Source organism: Stomoxys calcitrans, chromosome 5, assembly GCF_963082655.1.
Source record: "Stomoxys calcitrans chromosome 5, idStoCalc2.1, whole genome shotgun sequence".
Lineage (NCBI taxonomy): Eukaryota > Metazoa > Arthropoda > Insecta > Diptera > Muscidae > Stomoxys > Stomoxys calcitrans.
The window spans coordinates 154,838,211-154,859,742 of record NC_081556.1 but is presented as its reverse complement, the minus strand read 5'-3'; the positions used below and the strand labels follow the sequence as shown (position 1 = coordinate 154,859,742).

General features: G+C 36.0%; 1 protein-coding gene and 1 long non-coding RNA gene across 2 annotated transcripts in view; both read right to left on the bottom strand.

The window, feature by feature from the left end:
• LOC106096101 (protein NDRG3) overlaps window positions 1–3,962 on the bottom strand; it is a 96,271-nt gene extending 92,309 nt beyond the window's left edge. Inside the window, exon 1 of the mRNA XM_013263669.2 lies at window positions 3,780–3,962. Within this exon, the coding sequence (XP_013119123.1) occupies window positions 3,780–3,922 (143 nt within the window). The 5' untranslated portion in view covers window positions 3,923–3,962. The remainder of the gene's footprint in view (window positions 1–3,779) is intronic.
• Window positions 3,963–14,885: 10,923 nt separating this feature from the next.
• On the bottom strand, window positions 14,886–21,517 carry LOC106096125 (uncharacterized). Its single transcript, XR_001222856.2, has 2 exons — window positions 21,195–21,517; window positions 14,886–15,168 (listed from the first exon to the last, which is right to left on the bottom strand). It is a non-coding gene; the product is annotated as an uncharacterized LOC106096125 (long non-coding RNA).
• Between the last annotated feature and the right edge of the window lie 15 nt (window positions 21,518–21,532).

Here is a 21,532-nt window from a genome sequence, read left to right as displayed (position 1 = left end):
TACAACGACCACAAATCATATAATGCAACCCGCCATCTTGTTATCAACTTGATCGACGTTTTGCCAACACACACAAAGAAATTTGTGTGCGTACATATATATGAATCAGTAAACTTTTCAACTTCAACAACTTCTCTCTTGTGTTCGCAAAATTTATTAATCTTTTTCTCTCTTTCTAGAAGAAAGAAATTATCTATCTGCACAAAAATGTGACATCTACGGTGTGCAGACAAACTCATAACTAAGCTTTTGGAGTTATGTCTATAGGTTTTTGGATCTATGCACAAAGCTCAAAAAAACTCAACGCTCATTCTGTGTCTGCCTTTATAAATGGAAAACGAACCATTTGCCCAAGACTGGTTTTTTGTGAACGCCGTATTTTCTTTGCTTTGCACTTTGCTTAATATTTATCGTTCAAACACATAAAATTCATGATATCATAATTTGAATTGATAATACGTTCCGTGCCTGCGCATCAAATGGTTCATCCGTTTAGTCCAATTTTGGCATATTCTTTCCAACATTTCACCCGGTATCTCACGAATAAATGCTTTAATGTTGTTTTCCATTTTGGGCAAAAAAAGTTGGATATCATCTCACGCTAGCGCTCACCAATCACAATGGTGATTCACATCATCTTTGAGGAAGTACGGTCCAATGATGCCACCAGCCCATAAACCGCACCAAACTGTGGCGTTTTCTGGATGCATTGGTAGCTGATCTTCATTCCAAAATCGACAATTCTGCTCATTTAGGTACTCATTAAGTCAAAAATGAGAATGAGAAGCGCGCGATGAACTTGACAGAGCACGCATTTTTCCCTTTATAATGCTCCAAAAACGACTCGTTTTTCCTTTACAATTTATAAGGGCAGAACGTCACAAAAACGAGTCATTCGAAGCATGTGAGCCCAAAAAAGGCCTAAATTGTGCTAAATGAACACAGCCCTGAATAATGTCACAAAATAAAAATCGATTTTTTTCCAAGAAAAATTTATAGAATAAACAAAATTTTACAGATAAAAGAAAAGGAAATAAATTGGAGCAAACGTGCATTATAACATGTTTGTTGGAGTTTGAATAGATGCAATTTCCGAAGCATCTCAACTAGTTGTGAACCGTTGAGATGTTTTTCAAAACGACATAAGCAAAACGAGTCAATGTAGACATAGCATTAGATTGAAGGTGAATTTCAAAGATAAATATATAGATAAAGAATTTGAAGTTCGCACATAGACTGGTTGGTGGCGCTTGTGAATATAGATAATCTAAGAACATGCCGCATGCAGTTTGCGTCGTTTGCATTTTTTAAATATCCATTATTTCCTTTCCTGTGAGAGAAACTATGGCGCAATCCACGTTTATAGGGTTTCGGCAGTCGTAGCTTCCAATGTGTGTATCTTTTTGCTGCAAATTTGATGTTTTTAAAATTTTTCGGCAGTGCTGCTTGCTTTGAGGAAATATAAAATAATTACCGACACCTATAAGCTTGACATTTGTTGTCAAATTTTGATAGCATAAAAATTTCTATGTAATTTCAATCCCCTTTGAAATTTCTTAAATCTACAAGCAGTGTTGCCAGTATTTTTCAGTCCCTTGTCCCCAAATTTCGAATCTGTGGTCCCCAAAAATCCCTAAGCAAATTTGAATCGTTTTTTACGTACATACATACAGCGGTCAAAAAAAGTATTCATCATTCAATGTTTTTTTTTAATAAGTCTACAAAAGACAATTGGAATAAAAACATATTAAACTAATGATGCAGTAGTGCTTGTGTGATATATATGTACACAATTTCATTGTTTTTAAAGAAAAAAATAGTATTTATTGGAACAAAAAGGGCCATTTTACAGCTGAACACAAAAAATTAAACAAAAAAAGTATTCATCATTGCAAAAAAACAAAAAATAAATAACATAATTTAAAAAAATTAATACTTTGTTATTCGACCACCGCGTCTTATAACTTCTTTTAAACGGTTTGACATCGATTGGACTAATTTAGCGGTTATATTTTGGTCTATATTAGTCCATTCCTCCATTATCACCTGTTGCATTTGACTCTTGCTCGAAAAATTGCGCGTTCTCAATTTGCGTTCGAGATGTTCCCAAAGATGTTCAATTGGGTTCAAGTCGGGACTTTGAGGAGGAGTTTTAATGACTTTGGGGCAGTTATACAGCATCCACATCTTGGTATTTAAAGCAGAATGTTTGGGGTCATTATCTTGATAACATTGAAAGTTATTACCAAGCCCAAATTTTACAGCACTATCTTTTAAATTCCTCTTTAAAATGTCAATGTAATACTTATGATCCATTACTCCATTAATAATTTCAAGATTTCCCGCTCCTGAAGCCGCCATACACCCCCAAACCATTAAACCACCTCCACCATGTTTTACAGTAGCAAATGTGTTTCGTTCTTCAAGCTCTGTATTTGGTTTTCTGTACACTATGACCTTTCCATCGCACCCAAAAAGATTAAACTTGCTCTCGTCTGCAAAAATGACTGTTTTCCAAAATGATTCGGGCTGTTTTACATACATTTTTGCGAAGTTTAGCCTTTTCACTCGGTTTATTTTATTTATAAAGGGCTTCTTACGTGCAGTTCTTCCTCTGTAACTATGCCTTTTGAGTGTATTTCGAATTGTTTGTGTAGTAACTTCCTTCCCTAAATATTCCATAGTGTTTTTACGAAGAATGGTCGCATTTGTCTTCGGAGTTTTCTGAACTTGCCGCACTAGCCAACGCACATCTCCAACTGAAAGTGCTTTTGGTCGACCAGATCTTGGTTTATTGTCAACAGTTTTCGTTTCTGTCCACTTTCTGATGATGGATTGTATAGTAGATCGTGGTCTATTTAATATTTCACTGATAGTTTTTTGAGTTAAACCATTCCTGTGGTGTTTTATTATCAAAACTTTTACCTCATCAGAAACCTCGTTTTGCTTACGACCCATTTTGACAAAAACTATATTTTCAATGAAATTAAATATTTGCTGTCAAGGGCAAAGCCTCCTTTACTAAATAAAACAGAAAAGGGGGATTCCCAAATAATATTTGAATTTGACTTTGATGATAACACATCAATGATGAATACTTTTTTTGTTCTGTTTTTGGTGTTATTATATAAAATTGCATTTTTTGCGCTAATTAAATTTATTTTTTGAATTTATTTTAAAACATATTACGAAAAATAAACTATTGCATAAAACTGCATTATTTGTTTACTTTAAATTTTCTTCAATTACCCAAAATAAGTGAATTTATTATCAATTTTGCTAATGATGAATACTTTTTTTGACCGCTGTATTTACCAAATATTACTAAAATAAATTGTAATGGTAAAAACCGAAAATTCCTCCAAAAAAATTCGCCAATTTTTACTTCGAGTCCCCATCAAATGCCCAATACACAAAACATTGCCTACAAGTAACACGACAAATCATTCAAATAAATAATTTTTTTAACTTATCTATTCAAAGTTTCTCTCTGACCGTTAATTTAAAAAGAAAGATGTTACAGCTTTCGTTTATCAACAAAATCAAGTTTGTTGCCCTTTCATTACCAGATACCAAACACATGCATTTATACATGTTGCCTAAATCAAGTCACTCCACAGTTATCTCTTTCAAATGTATCGAGTTGCTCTCTCATCAACATATCTGTCAACCATTTAAACACATATGTATATGTAGAGGAAAAAGAAATTACACAAAACCAAAGCAAAACAATGTCATGCATGGCATTATGAAAGAAACATACGATACGAACAACTTACCCTTCTGGCATGTATCCAGGATTAACCACACCATCGAATATTGGCTCTTTGATGGTATAATTCTGTGGCATTTCAGGGCTTGTGGATAATTGTGGCAAATCCATGGACAAGTCCAAAACTTGTCTATCCTCGATTTGGGGCATGTTGACGGCTGATTGGTTTTTGGTGACAGTGGCAAATTTTCTAAAAAGTAATAAAACGCGACTTGTTTGTAAAACTTTGATAGATTTTACGATTATTTGAAAAATATATGATTTATTTTAATTTTGTTTTTCTCCACTATTTTATTTTTAATGGCACAAACACTTTCACGTTTTATGGTTTTAGCTTATGAATGATTTGTTAACGGCTTTTGTTTGGGGTTCGAAGTGTATGTGTGTGTGTGTTTCTTTTAAATTTTTTATGAAGATTCACTTTGTAACGAAATTTGACATTTGGTTATTACACAACTCTTATTTTTTTCTTTTTGCTTTGCTTGCAAGGAAATTCTAAGTCCAAGTTTTTGGACTAGTCAAAGTGTCGCGCTTTGTGTTAACTCGTCGAAAATCACGTCGCAAATGATTCGAAACTGAAAATACATCGAGCAGGGGTTTTGAAATACCACCACACACAATTCAGTTCTAAAATAGAAAAACTCGGATGAAACAATGCGTCGCGACCGTATGTCTGCCAAACAATTACATCTCTCACACTCTACAAAAGCCCATTGTAGGCCTTTAAAGCTTACTGCGTTCGAAGATGAATTGAAAATCACCGAAAAATCGAATCTGAGCTCAGAATTTTTTCTCTTATGAATCCAATGAAGTGTAACTATCGCGTTGAGGGTGTGCTCATCCCTCAATGTCAAACGTAAACAAACAAATGAACGACCGACCGGACAACCGACTCAATAAAAATGAACATCAAATTAGAAGGCGTTCAATTGAAATCCCTTGCGTTTTGTATTCCCGATGCGGCGCACAGTTTGCTGGCTTATGAAAGTCTATTCAACCTGACGCCAATTACCCTATCGGCGACAAAAGCAACTGCAACAGACACTTAAATTTCGCAAAAACAAACCCCCGATGACGATGGCAACAACAAAACCGATCGCTGTCGTTGACCAAATGACAATGTATGAGGAAACTCAAAAGATTATGGCCAAATGATCGACCGAAGTGTGAGCACTCCCTACCCTAACAACAAGAGCTCAAGTTTGTGAGCATAAGCAACATTCGCTAAATGGATGGAGATCAAGCCGCCACCCCATACTACCAGGGTGAGTAATATTTCGGTTTATTTATTCAAGCTTCTTTATTTGTTTTAATTTCTATTTCTGTTTTGTGGTTGATGGATAATTTAACACAGCGCCTTACAATGGTCATTTATAAATTCTATAAAATGGCAAGTTAGTGATGTTGACGGTAGGGGAAGTTTGAATTGCCAATACTTGAACAGATATGCATTTTGATGCTGTAGAAGAAACCGATCAACCATCCGAACGTGGCCCGTAGATGATAAAGTCTGACAGTTGTCCGCTACATAAACAAATGACTGTATTTGACTGTATTTCCCAGAATGGCTCAACTATTTGTGTACAAGTCGCTTGTGGTGCACGATGAATTATCCAGATTTGTACAAGTGTATGCACATTAGAGTGTATCGTTGGGTTAATGCAGATACTTTTACATAATTCAAAGGGTGTTTCAGGGCCAATGGTGATTTTGTGGATCTTTAAAGCGCTGTTCGATTATGTATCTTTCCATGGTTCAAATTGAGTTGGTCTGAAATTGAAAAATGTCAAATGATATGTAGAAAAAAACTTGACGTTTAGATGTGTTGGTTTTGAACGCCAACAAAAATGATTTTTCGTTAAGGCGCTATTACACGGCATATAGATGTCGCCTTGGCGGCTTAACGCCTGAGTAGCATGAGGCAAATTTGATGACAATCGGACAGAAAGAGGGACATGGCTTATTCGAATCAGAAAATTTTTCTAAGTTCATTGGAATACTAAACAATGGATCTGGGACTTTTTCTTCTTCTGAGTATCACAGTAGGTGTAAAACGTACGTAAATTAATTTTGATATTCATATCTCATATTCATAGACTCTACAACTACAACTACTAGGAACCATTGTTGGGCACTATGTAGACGGGGCGTAGGCTCAAAATGAAGAGTCCAAGGATAGTGTTGCAAGGATGTGTTGCAATATCTTTTAGATTCCAATACCCGAGTTCCGTTACTCCAAGACTGTGCCTTCGACAGCATTGTCTCAACCTCAAGTTTCATCTCAGGCATCCGATCGGAAACCTCTTCTATTCCTTCCAGGCTTCCTATCGTCGCCTCGAATATACAGCGATGGTATGACCTGCTCCTATACCCTATTCATTCTCCCATCGCCTTAAGTCTCAAAGCCGCTATGGCTGCTTCACACTTAATCTGTATGTCTATGTGTTCGATATCAATAATAGTCTTTAATGCCCTTGTGGGCGTGGTACATGCCAAGACAATATGTTTCCTGAACCAGTTGTATTATTCACTTGCACATTTTCTCCATCGCAGTCCACCAAACTACAGAGGCGTAAGTAAGTATTGGTCTAATCAAATTTCTGTTGAGCCAGTGGACTGTACTTGGACTATTCATTTTGAGCATACGGCCCGTGTACATAGTGCCCAACATCGGAATGCTCCTGAATGAGACACTTCCAATAGTTTCCTCTCCTAGATCACACCTAAGTATTTGACCTTGTCAGATATCGAAATTTTTCTTTAAGGAAACGTGGTGCATCCAATTTCAGTCTCTCTGGGTTAACATTGAGACCCATAAGTCTAGCCCAGTTATGTGCCATCTGAAAGACCCTTTCGGCCCTTCTGCATTGCTGGTTCGGATCCTTAACCGATTTAAGAGAAAATTTCGCTCAGTTTTTTCTTCATAAACATTTTTATTGAATATTTGTCTATCGAAAAAATGACGCTGAACGCCTGGGTTCGAATCCTGGCGAGACCATCAGAGAAAAATTTCAGCGGTGGTAAGTGAAGCCGCATTAATACATACTGAACTACGATTGATGCGCGATATGTCTCCCGCTTGTATACAAGTACCACACGACACATCTCCCTTGTTGTTGTTTTGGAGGATCCTACTCGACAATGAAGACACAACATATTGTTTCAACTACTGAAATAGAAACCAAATTAAGGACAGTTATGGACCGCACCAATGGACCACATAAACAAAGATTTTAGTGAAATTTGCTCTAACGACAAAATTTCCCTGAAATTTTCTCTATAGACAAAATTTCACTAAAAATTTAAAATTCAACAAAATTTTTCTCTAACAAAAATTTCAGTGAAATTATCCCTAAGAAAAAAATTTCAGTGAAATTTTTCTCTAACAAAAATTTTGGTGAAATTTTCTCTATCAAAAAAATTTCAGTGAAATTGTAGTAACATTATCTCTAAACACAAAATTTCAGTGATTTTTCTTTAAAGAAAAAATTTATAGTAATATTTTCTCTAAAGATAAAATATCTGTGAAATTTTTTTCTGAAAACAAAATGTCAGTGAATTTTTTTCTTAAGACAAACTTTCAGCGAAATTTTTTCCTACAACAAAATTTCAATTTTCCCTACAAAACTTCATTAAATTTTTGGTAAGTGCGTTGAAATTTTTTCTTAAAAAAAAATTGCAGTGCCATTTTTTTAAAGACAAAATATAAGTAAAAATTTTACTAAGAAAAAATTTCAGAAAACTTTCCATTACATTTTCTAAAGACCAAATTTCACAAAATTTTCTTTAAAGACGAAATTTAATTTTTGATATAGACACAATTTAAATAAAATTTTTCTCAAACAAAATTCTGTTTTTTCTCCTTTTGTTGTATACGGGTCATAGTACGCTGAGGTTCCAATCATCGGGTATGCGTTCTTCTAGCCAGATTGTGCAGATAAGCTGATGCATACGCCTTATCGCCGTGTCGCCTCCGGTCTTAAATAGTTCAGCGGGTAACCCGTCGGCTCCTGCTGGCTTGTTTTTTCTTCTGTCTGGCCACTGCTACTTGGACCTTATTCTGACTAGGAGATAAACATTCTATACCATCATCATTGATTGGTTCTGCGGTATCCTCTTCGCCGACAACGTCGGACCCTAGCGAACAAATGCACAAACTAATAATACCCTGTACCACAGTGGTGTAGAGTATAAAAAAACACTCGACTTTTGTAATGTGTGGTATGGGTTCTTAACCGCCAATAAATCTCTATTATTAGCCAATAGATGAAATTTTGTGCGTGAATCATTGACCGATTTACTTTCTTACTAATAATCATCATGTTAACTGAGCTAATAATACTGGGGAATGTTTCTGGATCATGATCTTAGTATTAGGTGGAAAGGGAACCCCCATAAAGGATTATGAGTTTTCAAAGGAAACAGTCGTAATGCGCTTTTAAAATAACCTTGACTGGTCTGTAGTGGGTACTTAAAGCACGGCCCGGTCGAATTTATGTGCTTTAAGTGTTTTCACACACATTTTATAGTATGTTTAAGAAATTTATCGATAGTATTGATAGTTTAGAAAAAAATATCAAAAGTTCGGAAAAAACGAATATCGATAGCTTGCCAGCTTTATTAAGAAAGAGATTATTTATTCGGGCGCAGCCGACTATATAATATCCAACACCACCGAGTCTTCCTACTACAGTCGGACCTCGATTATTCGGGAACCTCTCTTATCCGGGATAGAATAAATATTTTTTTCTTTTTGAGATTAACTCGATTATCCATGATTACCTCTATTATCGGGGAGTATAAGCGTATTATTGCAAACTTGCAAATTTTTCCACGAACATTCCATTTAGCAGCAGGGTGCAAACTTCTCTCACATATGAGTGCTTTCTGATTCAAGTTTAGGCTCAATCATAAGGTACCTCCTTCTTATTGACGATAAGTTTTACATGGCATAGTACCTCACAAATGTCGCCAGCATTTGCAGGGGATAATCACCGCCCCGCCCGGCATGGGATAGCTGTCAGCATCACACAGGCCGGAACATTGAGGTCCGATCTGTGTGGTATCCATTGCTATCACGAGAAGCTTAGCTGCGAGCTACCGGACGCATTCACAGGTTACGGATAGTGGAATACGGAGTAGTTGCAACGGCAGTCGCGGACAATCAGCGATATCGAGCGGAGAGTCTCAGTGAGAGGTAGGGCGGCTTCGGCTCTTGCACAAATACTGAGTGCCTATGATGCTCGATATGACAAGGCGAGTTATTGGCGCATTTAAATAACCAATTGCCACCCAGTTCCCGCGGAACGAGCTTTCTCTCCAATAGGAGCTTGACGAGGATCGCCACCTCCACATGAATATTTGGCTACAACAACAACCACATAACCACCGCTGAAAGTATTTGTTGTTGTTCTCACCAGGATTCAAACCAGGTGAATATAGTTTAACGAAACTGGATGTGTTTGCCTGAAAGCTGTTTGGTATGGCATGATGAAGCTGTCGTACATGGGCATAAGGTTTAAGGAGGGACCAACTGCATTATGCGTACAAGTGCAAGATGTTAGTTATTGGAAAAAGCCTGGAGTTCACAAACTTTCCGTTATTTATAAAACCAATATAAAAGCTTGGGCAACTAAACAAATATCTTCACACCAGTTTAACAATCATTGGAAGAAAATTGGTCTAAAAATGATAGCAAAATTCTTCTGCTAGTAGACAACTGCCCGCCCATCCAGACGTAAATAATTTAAAGTCTGAAAATATTATTGGACATTTTTTTACACCGAATTACACCTCTATATATCACTCGATAGACCGTTGTGCAACATGGCATTTTAATGGCATTATCGCAAAAATATTGTGCAAAGACTAGTCACGTCAAGCAGTGTAAATGAATTTAAAAAGTGGTGTAACATAGAAGCACTTCAGTCAATTACAATGGCTGAAATGTGTTAGTTCAGCAGTTTTACAAAACGTGTTGGATAAATTGCTTTGCCCACAAAATTAATTTGACCGGAATTAAAACAAGTAAAAGGGCATTAAGTTTGACTGGGCCAAACTTTGGAAACCTACCACCTTGTCATAATCCGTTGAAAAATGCATTATTTATTGCAGCTATTTCAAAATATGGTCCGATTTGGACCAAATTCGGCATGGAGTGGTCTTTTTGGCAGCTATATCCAAATATAGACTGATATGAACCGTATAGGATACGGATGTCGAAAAGCCTAACATAAGTCACTGTGTCAAATTTCAGCGAAATCGGACAAAAAGTGCGCCTTTTATGGACCGAAGATCTTAAATTGAGAGTTCCGTCTATATGGCAGCTATATCCAAATCTGGATATAGATCAACTGATCTAACACAACTCACTGTTTCAAGTTTCTGCAAAACCGGATAATAAATGTGGCTTTCAAAGATCTAAGACCATAAATCGGCAGATCGGATTATAATGGGGGTTGTGTCAAGATATAGTCCAATATAGCCCATCTTTAAACTTAGATTAAAACTTTTGCGAAAAGCGCGCTTTATAGGACGCTCCCTCGATTTCGATGCAATATGGTTTGTGTTTGTATCCATGATCACTCCTTAGAAACAAAACACCTCCGGGGGTTTTTCCAAAAATGAAAAGGAAAATATTGCTTTTCGAATTATAAAAGGAACAGTAGCGAGGCAGTAACTTTATGAAAATAAATAAACACAAGTAAAAGCGTGCTAAGTTCAGCCTGGCCGAATCTTGGGAACCCACCACCATGGTTTCTTCTACAAATTTATACAAAATAAATAAAGTTGTAGGGCATAATTTTATTTAACATACCAAACTTCTTTCAAAACCAGCAAAAATTAAAGCTTTTATGAAGCGAACAAGGATGATTGAGAGACCAGGACCAATATCAGTTTATGGACAGACCTATGGGTATATTAATAGAAAAAAGTTTGCGGTCTTGGCCGTTATTGTTTAATTGGAAAAGATTACATTTTCAATCACATTTTATATATAAAATTTTTTAGGTTCAATTAAAAAAATGATTGAATCAATTAATTTTTTAATGGATAATTTCAAAAATTCCAAGTTCAGATTCAATTAAAAAAAATGATTGAATCAATTAATTTTTTAATAGAACATTGCTGAAATTTAAATCACTATCGTAATTGAACAAAAAATCGGTGTTCAATTAAAAAATGATTGATTCAATTAATATTAGTCATATTTTTTTCTGTGTACTTTCTAATTTTGTATACTTGCTGAAATGTCGAATAGAATAGCAAGATTTTTTTTACACTAGGACCCAAATTCCGACTATCGCAGTTTTAAAGGCAAATATGGGTTAAAAAAATATATGGGAGCTACATATAAATCTGTCACAGCCATAAAAGGCCATGTCGTATGAAAAATATTATGGGGGCTATAACTAAATCTGATCCGATGTTGATGAAATTTTGCACACGACGTCAAATAGACCAGCTCATGCGAAATTTTGTAAAGATCGTACCAAAATGTTGGCTTCTACAGCCTTAATAGGCCAAATCGGATGAAATATACAAATATGAGAACTACATCTTAATCTGATCCGATTTTGATGAAATTTTGCACACACAATAGAGACACCAAACTAAACATTTCATGCTACATTTTGGCTACTATTTGATGAAATTTCGCACACGTATTGCAACGTCAAAAATAGCATTTCAATAAAGATCGGATCAAAATTGTGATTTCTACAGCTTTAAATGGGCATATCGGATGAAAGATATATATGGGAGCTATATCTAAATCTGGACCGATTTTTTCAAAATTAATAGCGTTCGTCCTTAGACCAAAAAAAAGTGACTTGATTAAAATTTTTGAGACAATCCGACAACAAATGCGACCTGTACCTTGATTACAGGAATACAAAGACAGACAGACAAACGGACATAGCTACATATAACCAGGAAGTGATTCAAAACTGATCAGTTTACTTATCAATGGGTCTAACTTATTTTCTTCCTAACGTTGCAAAATAAATGGACAAAGTTACAATATTATACCACATACCACAAAGGTGGTGTAGGCTATAAAAACAATCGAATGCAGATAAACCGCGAAAATGAAAATCAAAATGCGATACACTTTTTCTAAAGACTTCATATGTACTTCTTATTTATATAAGTTAGCAGGGATTGTAATTGGGTCAAATCCTGTCTCTTTGAGATGTTAATACATAACAGCACATATGAGAGGACCTTAAGTCTTTGAGGCGAAAAAAAAAATGGTCATCCAATTTAGGCAATAAAATCATATTTTATTTGGGTGAAATTTTGTATAGTATATTATGGACCTTGATGTAAGATGACAAAATATCGATGGCACTATCGATATTTAATTTTTTGGCTGAATATCGATTGATATTTTTGCGGTGAATACTATCGCAAAAGTTATAGTTTTTGCGAAACTAAAGAAGATGAAGCAATCCGACACTGAATGTATCCTTTAAGTTATAATGACCCTATAGAGGTCACAATTTTCATTCCATTAGACTAACATCTTGAACAATGATTTCTCTCATGACTTCCAACTGACTTTATTAATCTTGGTTTTATTAGGTCTTAGCAATTTAGTAATTCTAAATTTTCTATAATTTAATTTTTATTATTTTTTAGAAAGTTCGCAAATGTTTTAGTTGCGTCAGTTCAGCACCCTAGTTGAATGGAATAGTAAATTTTACTATCATTGAAATAGTTTGATATGACCTAATGTACATTCATAAGCCCATGTACATACATATGGTAATACAACAGAAATACTTAAACTAATCGTTGTAATAAAACAATAGATGTCTCAAACGGGTAGGAAAACAAGATTTACTTCTCCGTACCAACTTACTTACAACTAACAGCGCCTTTAACCCCCTCCCACCTTGGGGTGTAAGTAAGAACAACAAGGAATCCCCTTTCAATAACACAGTAAGCGTGTGGACCTTTGCCCCATTCCCAAACAATTATGCAGTTGTGGTCCACAATTGCAAGCACCATGCATACATAGTTGGAAATCTTGAATGACTTAATGATCTACCGGGTGGAAATGTGGTCTATCAAAAGTGTATTATATTAAATTGTTGGAAAAAGCATAACACATAACACTTAGCGTATTACTGCTTTGATTTTAATAATAAACAAGTAAGAACGTGCTAAGTTCGGCCGGGCCGAATCTTATATACCCTCCACCATGGATCGCATTTGTCGAGTTCTTTGCGCTGTATCTCTTTATAGGCAAACAATGGATAATGGATACGAATGGCTATGCAATTGGAACTACATCAGGTTACAAACCGATTCAGGCTTTGCTTGGTTTCGATGTTGGAGACCAAAGTTAGAAGTCATTTTAGCAAAATCGGATAAGAATTGCGCCCTATAGGGGCTCAAGAAGTGCAAACGGGAGATCGGTTTATATGGGACTTATATCAGGTTATAGACCGATTCAGGCCATACTTGGCAACTATGTTGTTAGACAGAGGAGAAGTCATTGTGCAAAATTTCAGGCAAATCAGATACTAAATGCGGACAATAAGTGGTATTGAGCGGAGAGTTTCAGTGAAAGGTCGGGATTGTAAATGGGCCATGTTGGTCCATGTTTTGATATAGCTGCCATATAAACCAATCATGGATTTTGACTTCTTGAGCCTCTAGAGGACGTTATTCTTATCCGATTTAGCTGAAAGTGGTATTGAGCGGAGAGTTTCAGCTAAATCGGATAAGAATAACGTCTTCTAGTGGCTCAAGAAGTCAAAATCCATGATTGGTTTATATGGCAGCTATATCAAAACATGGACCAACATGGCCCATTTACAATCCCAACCGACCTAAAATGCAGTTAGCTTTATTCCTTCAAAAGTTAGCGTGCTTCGACAGACAGACTGACCGACGCTTAAACGACTTAGAATGTCAAGTCTATCAAGAATATATGCACTTTGTTGGGTCTCAGATCAATATTTCGATGTCTTACAAACGGAGTACCGATATTAGTAGACCCCCTCCTATGGTGGAGGAAAAACCTAGTTGGTCCGGCGCGCTTAAATGACTTGTTGAAAATAGACCGAACCAGACACTTGTCCCAATTTGGGATATCAGATTCGTACTTAACTCTCATACACCTTTTACTTGACTACCATACTGGTCACGGTTAGCCAACATGTTCTGTTAGGACCATGTTCTCCCAGATACTTGAGGCTACTTCCAGCAACCTTTCGTTCGATAACCATAGTGTGTCGATCGGCCTAGCTTGCTTACCTATCGAGCTTGACGAGGATCATTACCAATACAACAACAACAAAATTCACCTTTAGTCTTTAACGACTAATAATCACTTAAGAGTGCTTGTCCAGTCAATTTCATTAGAAAAGTTAATAATTTCGATTGATTTGAGTGATGGTTGAATGAAAACAGATGTCGCATCAAATGTAGTAAATAAAGATAAAAATGATTTACAAACAAGGGGATAAATAAACAAGAATGTACAAATAGATATACAACCATTTGAAAGGCCTTTTATATTTATTAAATGGATATTAAACCAGTATGAAAACGGTTATGTTCGGCCGAGCCGAATTTCATATGCCCTCCACTATAGATCGAACTGGCCAAGTTTTTGGACGATTTCATTCAAAAGGCAGAAGGTACACACATTTGATTGCTTTAATTGATTAGGGAGGACACCGTAGGGCAGAGACTGACATGTCTGCGAATCCTGGCAAAAATATCACACAAATTCTTAGCTGTGATTACTTCTCCACAAAGTGTTGTTGCCCTGCGGCACCCCGCTCGGCAATAAAAAACAGTTCATTGATGTGAGGGAAGTGTTCCTACGGTTGCTTAAAGAAATACATACTCATGGGCAAATTCGCATTTGGCATTCATTAGGATCCAGATAGGTGCTTAATTTTGACTTCTTGAGGCACTAGAATTTTAAATGTTTACTTAACTTGCATATATAAAGTATTACAATTATGACCTTCAAAAAATTCTCAACATGAACAATTTATTGCAAAGGATTTTGGTGTATAGTTTATATGAAAATGTTTATTTACCACATATTTAAGCATCTCCACCATTCCTGGTCAATGAAATTTAAAAATTTGCATAAAATTGACATAATCTCATTTATTATTGGTTAAAATTGTTTTTAACTACTACGCATGTCAACAGCAGAATATCAACCTGGGCGGAGTCATACTTCCTTTGCAACAATGTTGCTAAGCAATGTTTAGATGCTTGTAATGATGTTGACCCAAAAATAAAGCTTTCCTTTTAGCGTTGTAAGATAAACTGATGATGATAAACTTTACAAAGGACCCAACAAAGTGTTACACCGTAGCATTCCAGTTTATTGCCAAAGACCGTTAGTGAAAGGTTGTGAACTTGAAAACGAAACAAAAAGTTTGTGATAAATCATACATATCTCTCTCAACAAAAATTAAGATTCTTAATTAAAAAACAAAACCATTTGACATTTAAATAATATTATTAAAAGCAGTGAGTGTTACATTCGATTTAATGAATATAAAACAAGTGTTTCAATATAATAAAAAATTAAAAAAATGTTGATATAAGATTTAAAACAAAACTAATTCAAAAAATATTAATTAAATTAATAAAAACAAGTAAAAGCATGCTAAGTTCGGTCGGACCGAATCTTGGGAACCCAACGCCATGGATTCTGCTTAAAATTTATACAAAATAAATTAAGTTAAAGGGCATACATTTATTCTACATACCAAACTTCTGTAAAACCAGCAAAAATTAAAGCTTCTAAGAACCGAACAAGGATGATCGAAAGACCGGTTAACATGAGAGCTTTATCAGGTTATATACTGATTTGAGCCGTATTTGGCACAGTTGTTGGAAGTCGGAACAGAACACCGCATGCAAAATTTCAGACAAATCGGACAAAAATTGCGGCTTGTAAGGACTCAAGAAGTCAAATCTGGAGATCGGTTTATATGGAAGCTATATCTAAATCTGAACTGGTATGGCTCATTTGTAATCCCCAACGACCTACATTAATATTAAGTATCTGTGCAAAGTTTCAAGCGGCTAGCTTTACGCGTTTAACCGCTATCGTGATTTTGACAGACAGACAGACGAATAGTGGACATGGCTAAATCGACTCAGAACGTCGTATGGGGTCTTAGACGAATACTACGAGTTGTTACAAACGCAATGACTAGATTAGTATACCCCATCCTATGATGGTGGGTTTAAAAACATATGTAGTAGTGTAAACATATAACAGGCAAAATTTTTTGTTGTTTTAAGTTTGTCTGGGCCGAATATACCGTCCACCATGGATTGCATTTGTCTATTTATACACAAAAACGTGGATTTTCATACCCTACACCACTGCTGAAGTACAGTATATTTTAACTTAGTGCATTTGTTTGCAACGATAAAGAAGGAGAAGACTTAAATCCATATTAAGTTTACCGAACGGTTTAAAATTACTTCCTGATTCGATTAAGCTATGTCCCTTTGCCCATGCATTCTTGTTATTTAGGTACGGATCACATTTGTTGACCAGTGATCATAACATTTGGTAAATATCACTTCTCGACCCAAGGATGCAAGTTATTTTTTTGGGTTTTAAAAAAAATAGTTCAGATTTAGATATAGATATATAATTTTTTGAACGATATGACCTACTAATACTACTACCTTTTCTCAAAGGAAAGAGTACTAGTACTACTATTTCCCAAAGGAAAGAGTGCTATACTACACTTTCTCAAAGGAAAGATTACTAATACTACCCTTTCCCAAAGGAGAGAGTTCTAATACAACCCTTTCTCAAAGAAAAAGAGTAATTATACCACCCTTTCTCAAAGGAAAGAGTACTATTACTATCCTTTCTCAAATGAAAGAGTTCTAATACTACTATTTCCCAAAGGAATGAGCGCTAATACTAGCCGTTTCCAAAGGAAAGATTACTAATACTACCCTCTCCCAAAGGAGAGAGTGCTAATACTACTCTTTCCCAAAGGGAAGAATGTTAATACTACCCTTTCCCAAAAGAATGAGTACTTATTCTACCCTTTCTCAAAGCAAAGTGTACTAATACTATCCGTTCTCAAAGAAAAGAATGCAAATACTTCCCTATCCCAAAGGAAAGAGTACTAATACTACCCTTTCCCAAAGGAAAGAGTACACATACTACCTTTACTACTGAAATTAAAAATCACCCACCACTGTGACAGATCTCTCTACGATATAGCAGAACACAGAGCTATCCCAGATTAAAGAAAGACGATCTTGCGAGACTATAATATTACATTTTACTTGCAGCTAATACTTACAGTGAACACAAAACGACTAAACGGGTTTACTAGACTACGAACCCAACAACATTGCTAATGCCAATATATATTTATAGGCTTTCCATGTGTAATAAGGCTCAGGTAATTCCATATTATTTGTTTCTTAATACAATTAAAATGTATTACATAATAAAGGCGCTTTTGCATGTGTATCACCGAATAAGGATTCATTATCGCCCTCGGGAGACGAGATAAATCTACCTATTCTAATCAAATAATCGGCATATTTTTATATCCCATGCAAGTTATTCTATTAAGAAAATCGTGTGCATTAACAAATCTGTTATCTTTTGTGTGATGTTCTTCATCAACGCTAAGTAAGTTCGTAAAAGCGAACATTTCTTGTATGAACTTTGTAACTGTTTTTCCATTTCATTCTTCTATTGCTCCAATGTCAATGCCATGATAAATAACGTGTGCAAATTGGTTGTTAAACATTGAAAAGTCCACTTCCATACTTTTCTCGGCGACGCTATTATGAATTGTTTTCCCATTTTTGATCTCGGGAAACCATTACATCCCGTAAAATGGCAGACACTGTGATATTTCATCCATTTTTCAAACCAATAACTAACACTCTGAAGAGAAGGGAGATTCTTTCAATTCAAGAAAACAGTAGCTAATATAAAGGGTTGATTTTTTTGAGGTTAGGATTTTCATGCATTAGTATTTGACAGATCACGTGGGATTTCAGACATGGTGTCAAAGAGAAAGATGCTCAGTATGCTTTGACATTTCATCATGAATACTGATTTTGGTAATAAAATTCAATGATTTGCAAGCGTTGCTCGTTAGTGAGTCTATTCATGATGAAATGTCAAAGCATACTGAGCATCTTTCTCTTTGACACCATGTCTGAAATCCCACGTGATCTGTCAAATACTAATGCATGAAAATCCTAACCTCAAAAAAATCACCCTTTATAATGATATAACGACAACGAAATAAATGTCTTCTTAAATAGTTAGGTAGGCATTACATTTCTGAATTCAGTCCCTCAACTGTAGCAGATCATTCTACGATATGGCTGAACACCGAGCTATCCCAGAGAACTAAAGTAAGACGATCTTGCGAGGCTAGGAACTATCTTACACATTCCAGACGAACTGGAGTCTGTGAGTATGCGCTAATACTAGCCGTTTCCAAAGGAAAGATTGCTAATACTACCCTTTCCCAAAGGAAAGAGTTTTAATACTACCCTTCCCCAAGGAAAGGATAACTAATACTACACTTTCTCAAAGGAAAGATTACTAATACTAACCTTTCCCAAAGGATAGAGTACTAATACTTTCCTTTCTCAAAGGAAAGAGTACCAATACTACCCTTTCCCAAAGGAAGGAGTACTTTCTCAAAGGAAAGATTTCTAATACTACCCTCTCCCAAAGGAGAGAGTGCTAATACTACTCTTTCCCAAAGGAAAGAATGTTAATACTACCCTTTCCCAAAAGAATGAGTACTTATTCTACCCTTTCTCAAAGCAAAGTGTACTAATACTATCCGTTCTCAAAGAAAAGAATGCAAATACTTCCCTATCCCAAAGGAAAGAGTACTAATACTACCCTTTCCCAAAGGAAAGAGTACACATACTACCTTTACTACTGAAAGTTAAAAATCACCCACCACTGTGACAGATCTCTCTACGATATAGCTGAACACAGAGCTATCCCAGATTAAAGAAAGACGATCTTGCGAGACTATAATGTTACATTTTACTTGCAGCTAATACTTACAGTGAACACAAAACGACTAAACGGGTTTACTAGACTACGAACCCAACAATGCTCCAATGTCAATGCCATGATGAATAACTTGTGCAAATTGGTTGTTAAACATTGAAAAGTCCACTTCCATACTTTTCTCGGCGACGCTATTATGAATTGTTTTCCCATTTTTGATCTCGGGAAACCATTACATCCCGTAAAATGGCAGACACTGTGATATTTCATCCATTTTTCAAACCAATAACTAACACTCTGCAGAGAAGGGAGATTCTTTCAATTCAAGAAAACAGTAGCTAATATATAATGATGTAACGACAACGAAATAAATGTCTTCTTAAATAGTTAGGTAGGCATTACATTTCTGAATTCAGTCCCTCAACTGTAGCAGATCATTCTACGATGTGGCTGAACACCGAGCTATCCCAGAGAACTAAAGTAAGACGATCTTGCGAGGCTAGGAACTATATTACACAGTCCAGACGAACTGGAGTCTGTGAGTATGCAACATGTAAGCTAAGTCTTCAGGAAGAAGCCCGAAGAATAACGAATGACAGACATATCGAAGAAGATGAGGCTATAGAATATCTGTTGTAAATATAACTTTAATTTAACATTTACTGTGTGTGTGTCCCGTACTGTCGGACTCCTTCCTGCCACATTTCTTTGAGGACTTGTCCGAATTAGCGGATGTGAACATTCACAAGTTTTTGGTCTTATTGAAGTGATCTGGATGGTTCAACGATATGAACTAGAAGGCATCTTCATTCTACTGTCCCTATGGTTTCACAATGGACAACAACGTCTAAGTGATTCTGATTGAAAATTGCCACTTAAACCTAACCTAAATTTAGCTCCCATATATATCTTTCATTCGATACGGGCTTTATGACTACAGTAGCAACAACTAATGTCCAATCATAACAATATTTTGCAAGAGGATCTATTCTATATATAAATATACCAAAAATTATAATTTTACTAGATTTAGTAAAGCTACCATATATATGCCATGCTTTCGTATTTGATCCGTATTCTCGGTGGTGTAGTATATTATATAGTCAGTTTCGCTCGAATTTTGTCTTTCCCTACTTCTTTTACCACCCACCATAGGATGTGGGTATACTAATCTAGTCATTCTGTTTCTAACGCCTCCAAAAATTGATCTGGGACCCCATAATGTAGATATATTCTGGATCGTCTCAACATTCTGATTCGATTTAGTCATGTCCGACCGCCCGTCCGTCTGCCAAAATAACGATAGCGGTCGGACGCGTAAAGCTAGCTACTTGAAATATTGCACAGATACTTAATATTGATGTAAGTCGTTGGGGATTACAAATGGGCCGTATCGGTTCAGATTTAGATATAGCTCCCATATAAACCAACATTCCGATTTGACTTCTTGAGCCCCTGGAAGACCCAATTTTTGTTCGATTGAGCTGAAATTTTGCATGTAGTGTTCTGTTATGACTTCTAATAACTGTGCCAAGTACGGTTCGAATCGGTCCACAACCTGATATAGCTTCCAAATAAACCTATTTCCCAATTTGACTTCTTGAGCCCTTACAAGCCGTAATTTTAGTCCGATTTGGCTGAAATTTGGTGATCTGTATAATTTTGAACAACTGTGCCAAGAATGGTGCGAATCGGTCTATAACCTGATATAGCTCCCATATAAACCGATCTCCCGATTTGTCTTCTTGAGCCCCTGGAAGCCGCAATTTTAGTTCGTTTGAGTTGAAATTTTGGGTTCGGATTTTGGAACAACTGTGCCAAGTACGGTGCGAATCGGTCTGTGACCTGATATAGCTCCCATATAAACCGATTTCCCGATTAGACTTCTTGAGACCTTTTAAGCCGTAGTTTTAGTCTGTTTTGGCTGAAATTTTGCATGTAGTGTTCTGTCATGACTTCCAACAACTGTGCAAAGTACGGTCCGAATCGGTCTATAACCTGATATAGCTTCCATATAAACCGAACTCCCGATTTGACTTCTTGAGCCCTTACAAGCCGCAATTTTTGCCCGATTTGGCTGTAATTTTGCATGTAGTGTTCTGTAATGACTTCCAACAACTGTGCCACCCTTCAACTAAATTTATTTTGTATACATTTTTAGCAGATATTCGGCCCGGCCGAACTTACACGCTTTATTTGTTTTTTTTTTTTATATATAGATAAAATTTGATTTCCGTATTGCTCACATCAGTGAATTCGGGTCTAGTTGTTATTGTAAAAGTGTCTGTTGTCTATCGTTTACACGTTGCATAATCTCTGCTTTACACTTTTAAACCAGTTAGGACTGGCAAAATAAAAATTTTAAAATTTGTTTTTAATTTAAGAATATAATTTACTTACATTTGATGTTGACTTTATTCAAATTATACGCAGTGTTCTCTTTGTTTCAAAGAGAAATATGTGGCATGGTAAAGAGAAACGACATTGTTTTCGTTATCAAGATTGCCTCTCTTTGGTACCCATTGTTGGAGCTAAAAAAGCACTTTTTTGGGGCCACATGCCAATGATTACGTGGACATGAGTCTCTGGTTTTATTGTAAACTTGTAGTTGTTGGATTGTTTTCTTTGCTTTTTATCGCTTTGTTGCTGCTTTCTCTCTGCCACCGTAAACACAGAATGGTAGGTTGCAGTGCGATCATGGTCTTGTTGGGAGGTATTTTTTCCATAGCTCCTCTGGC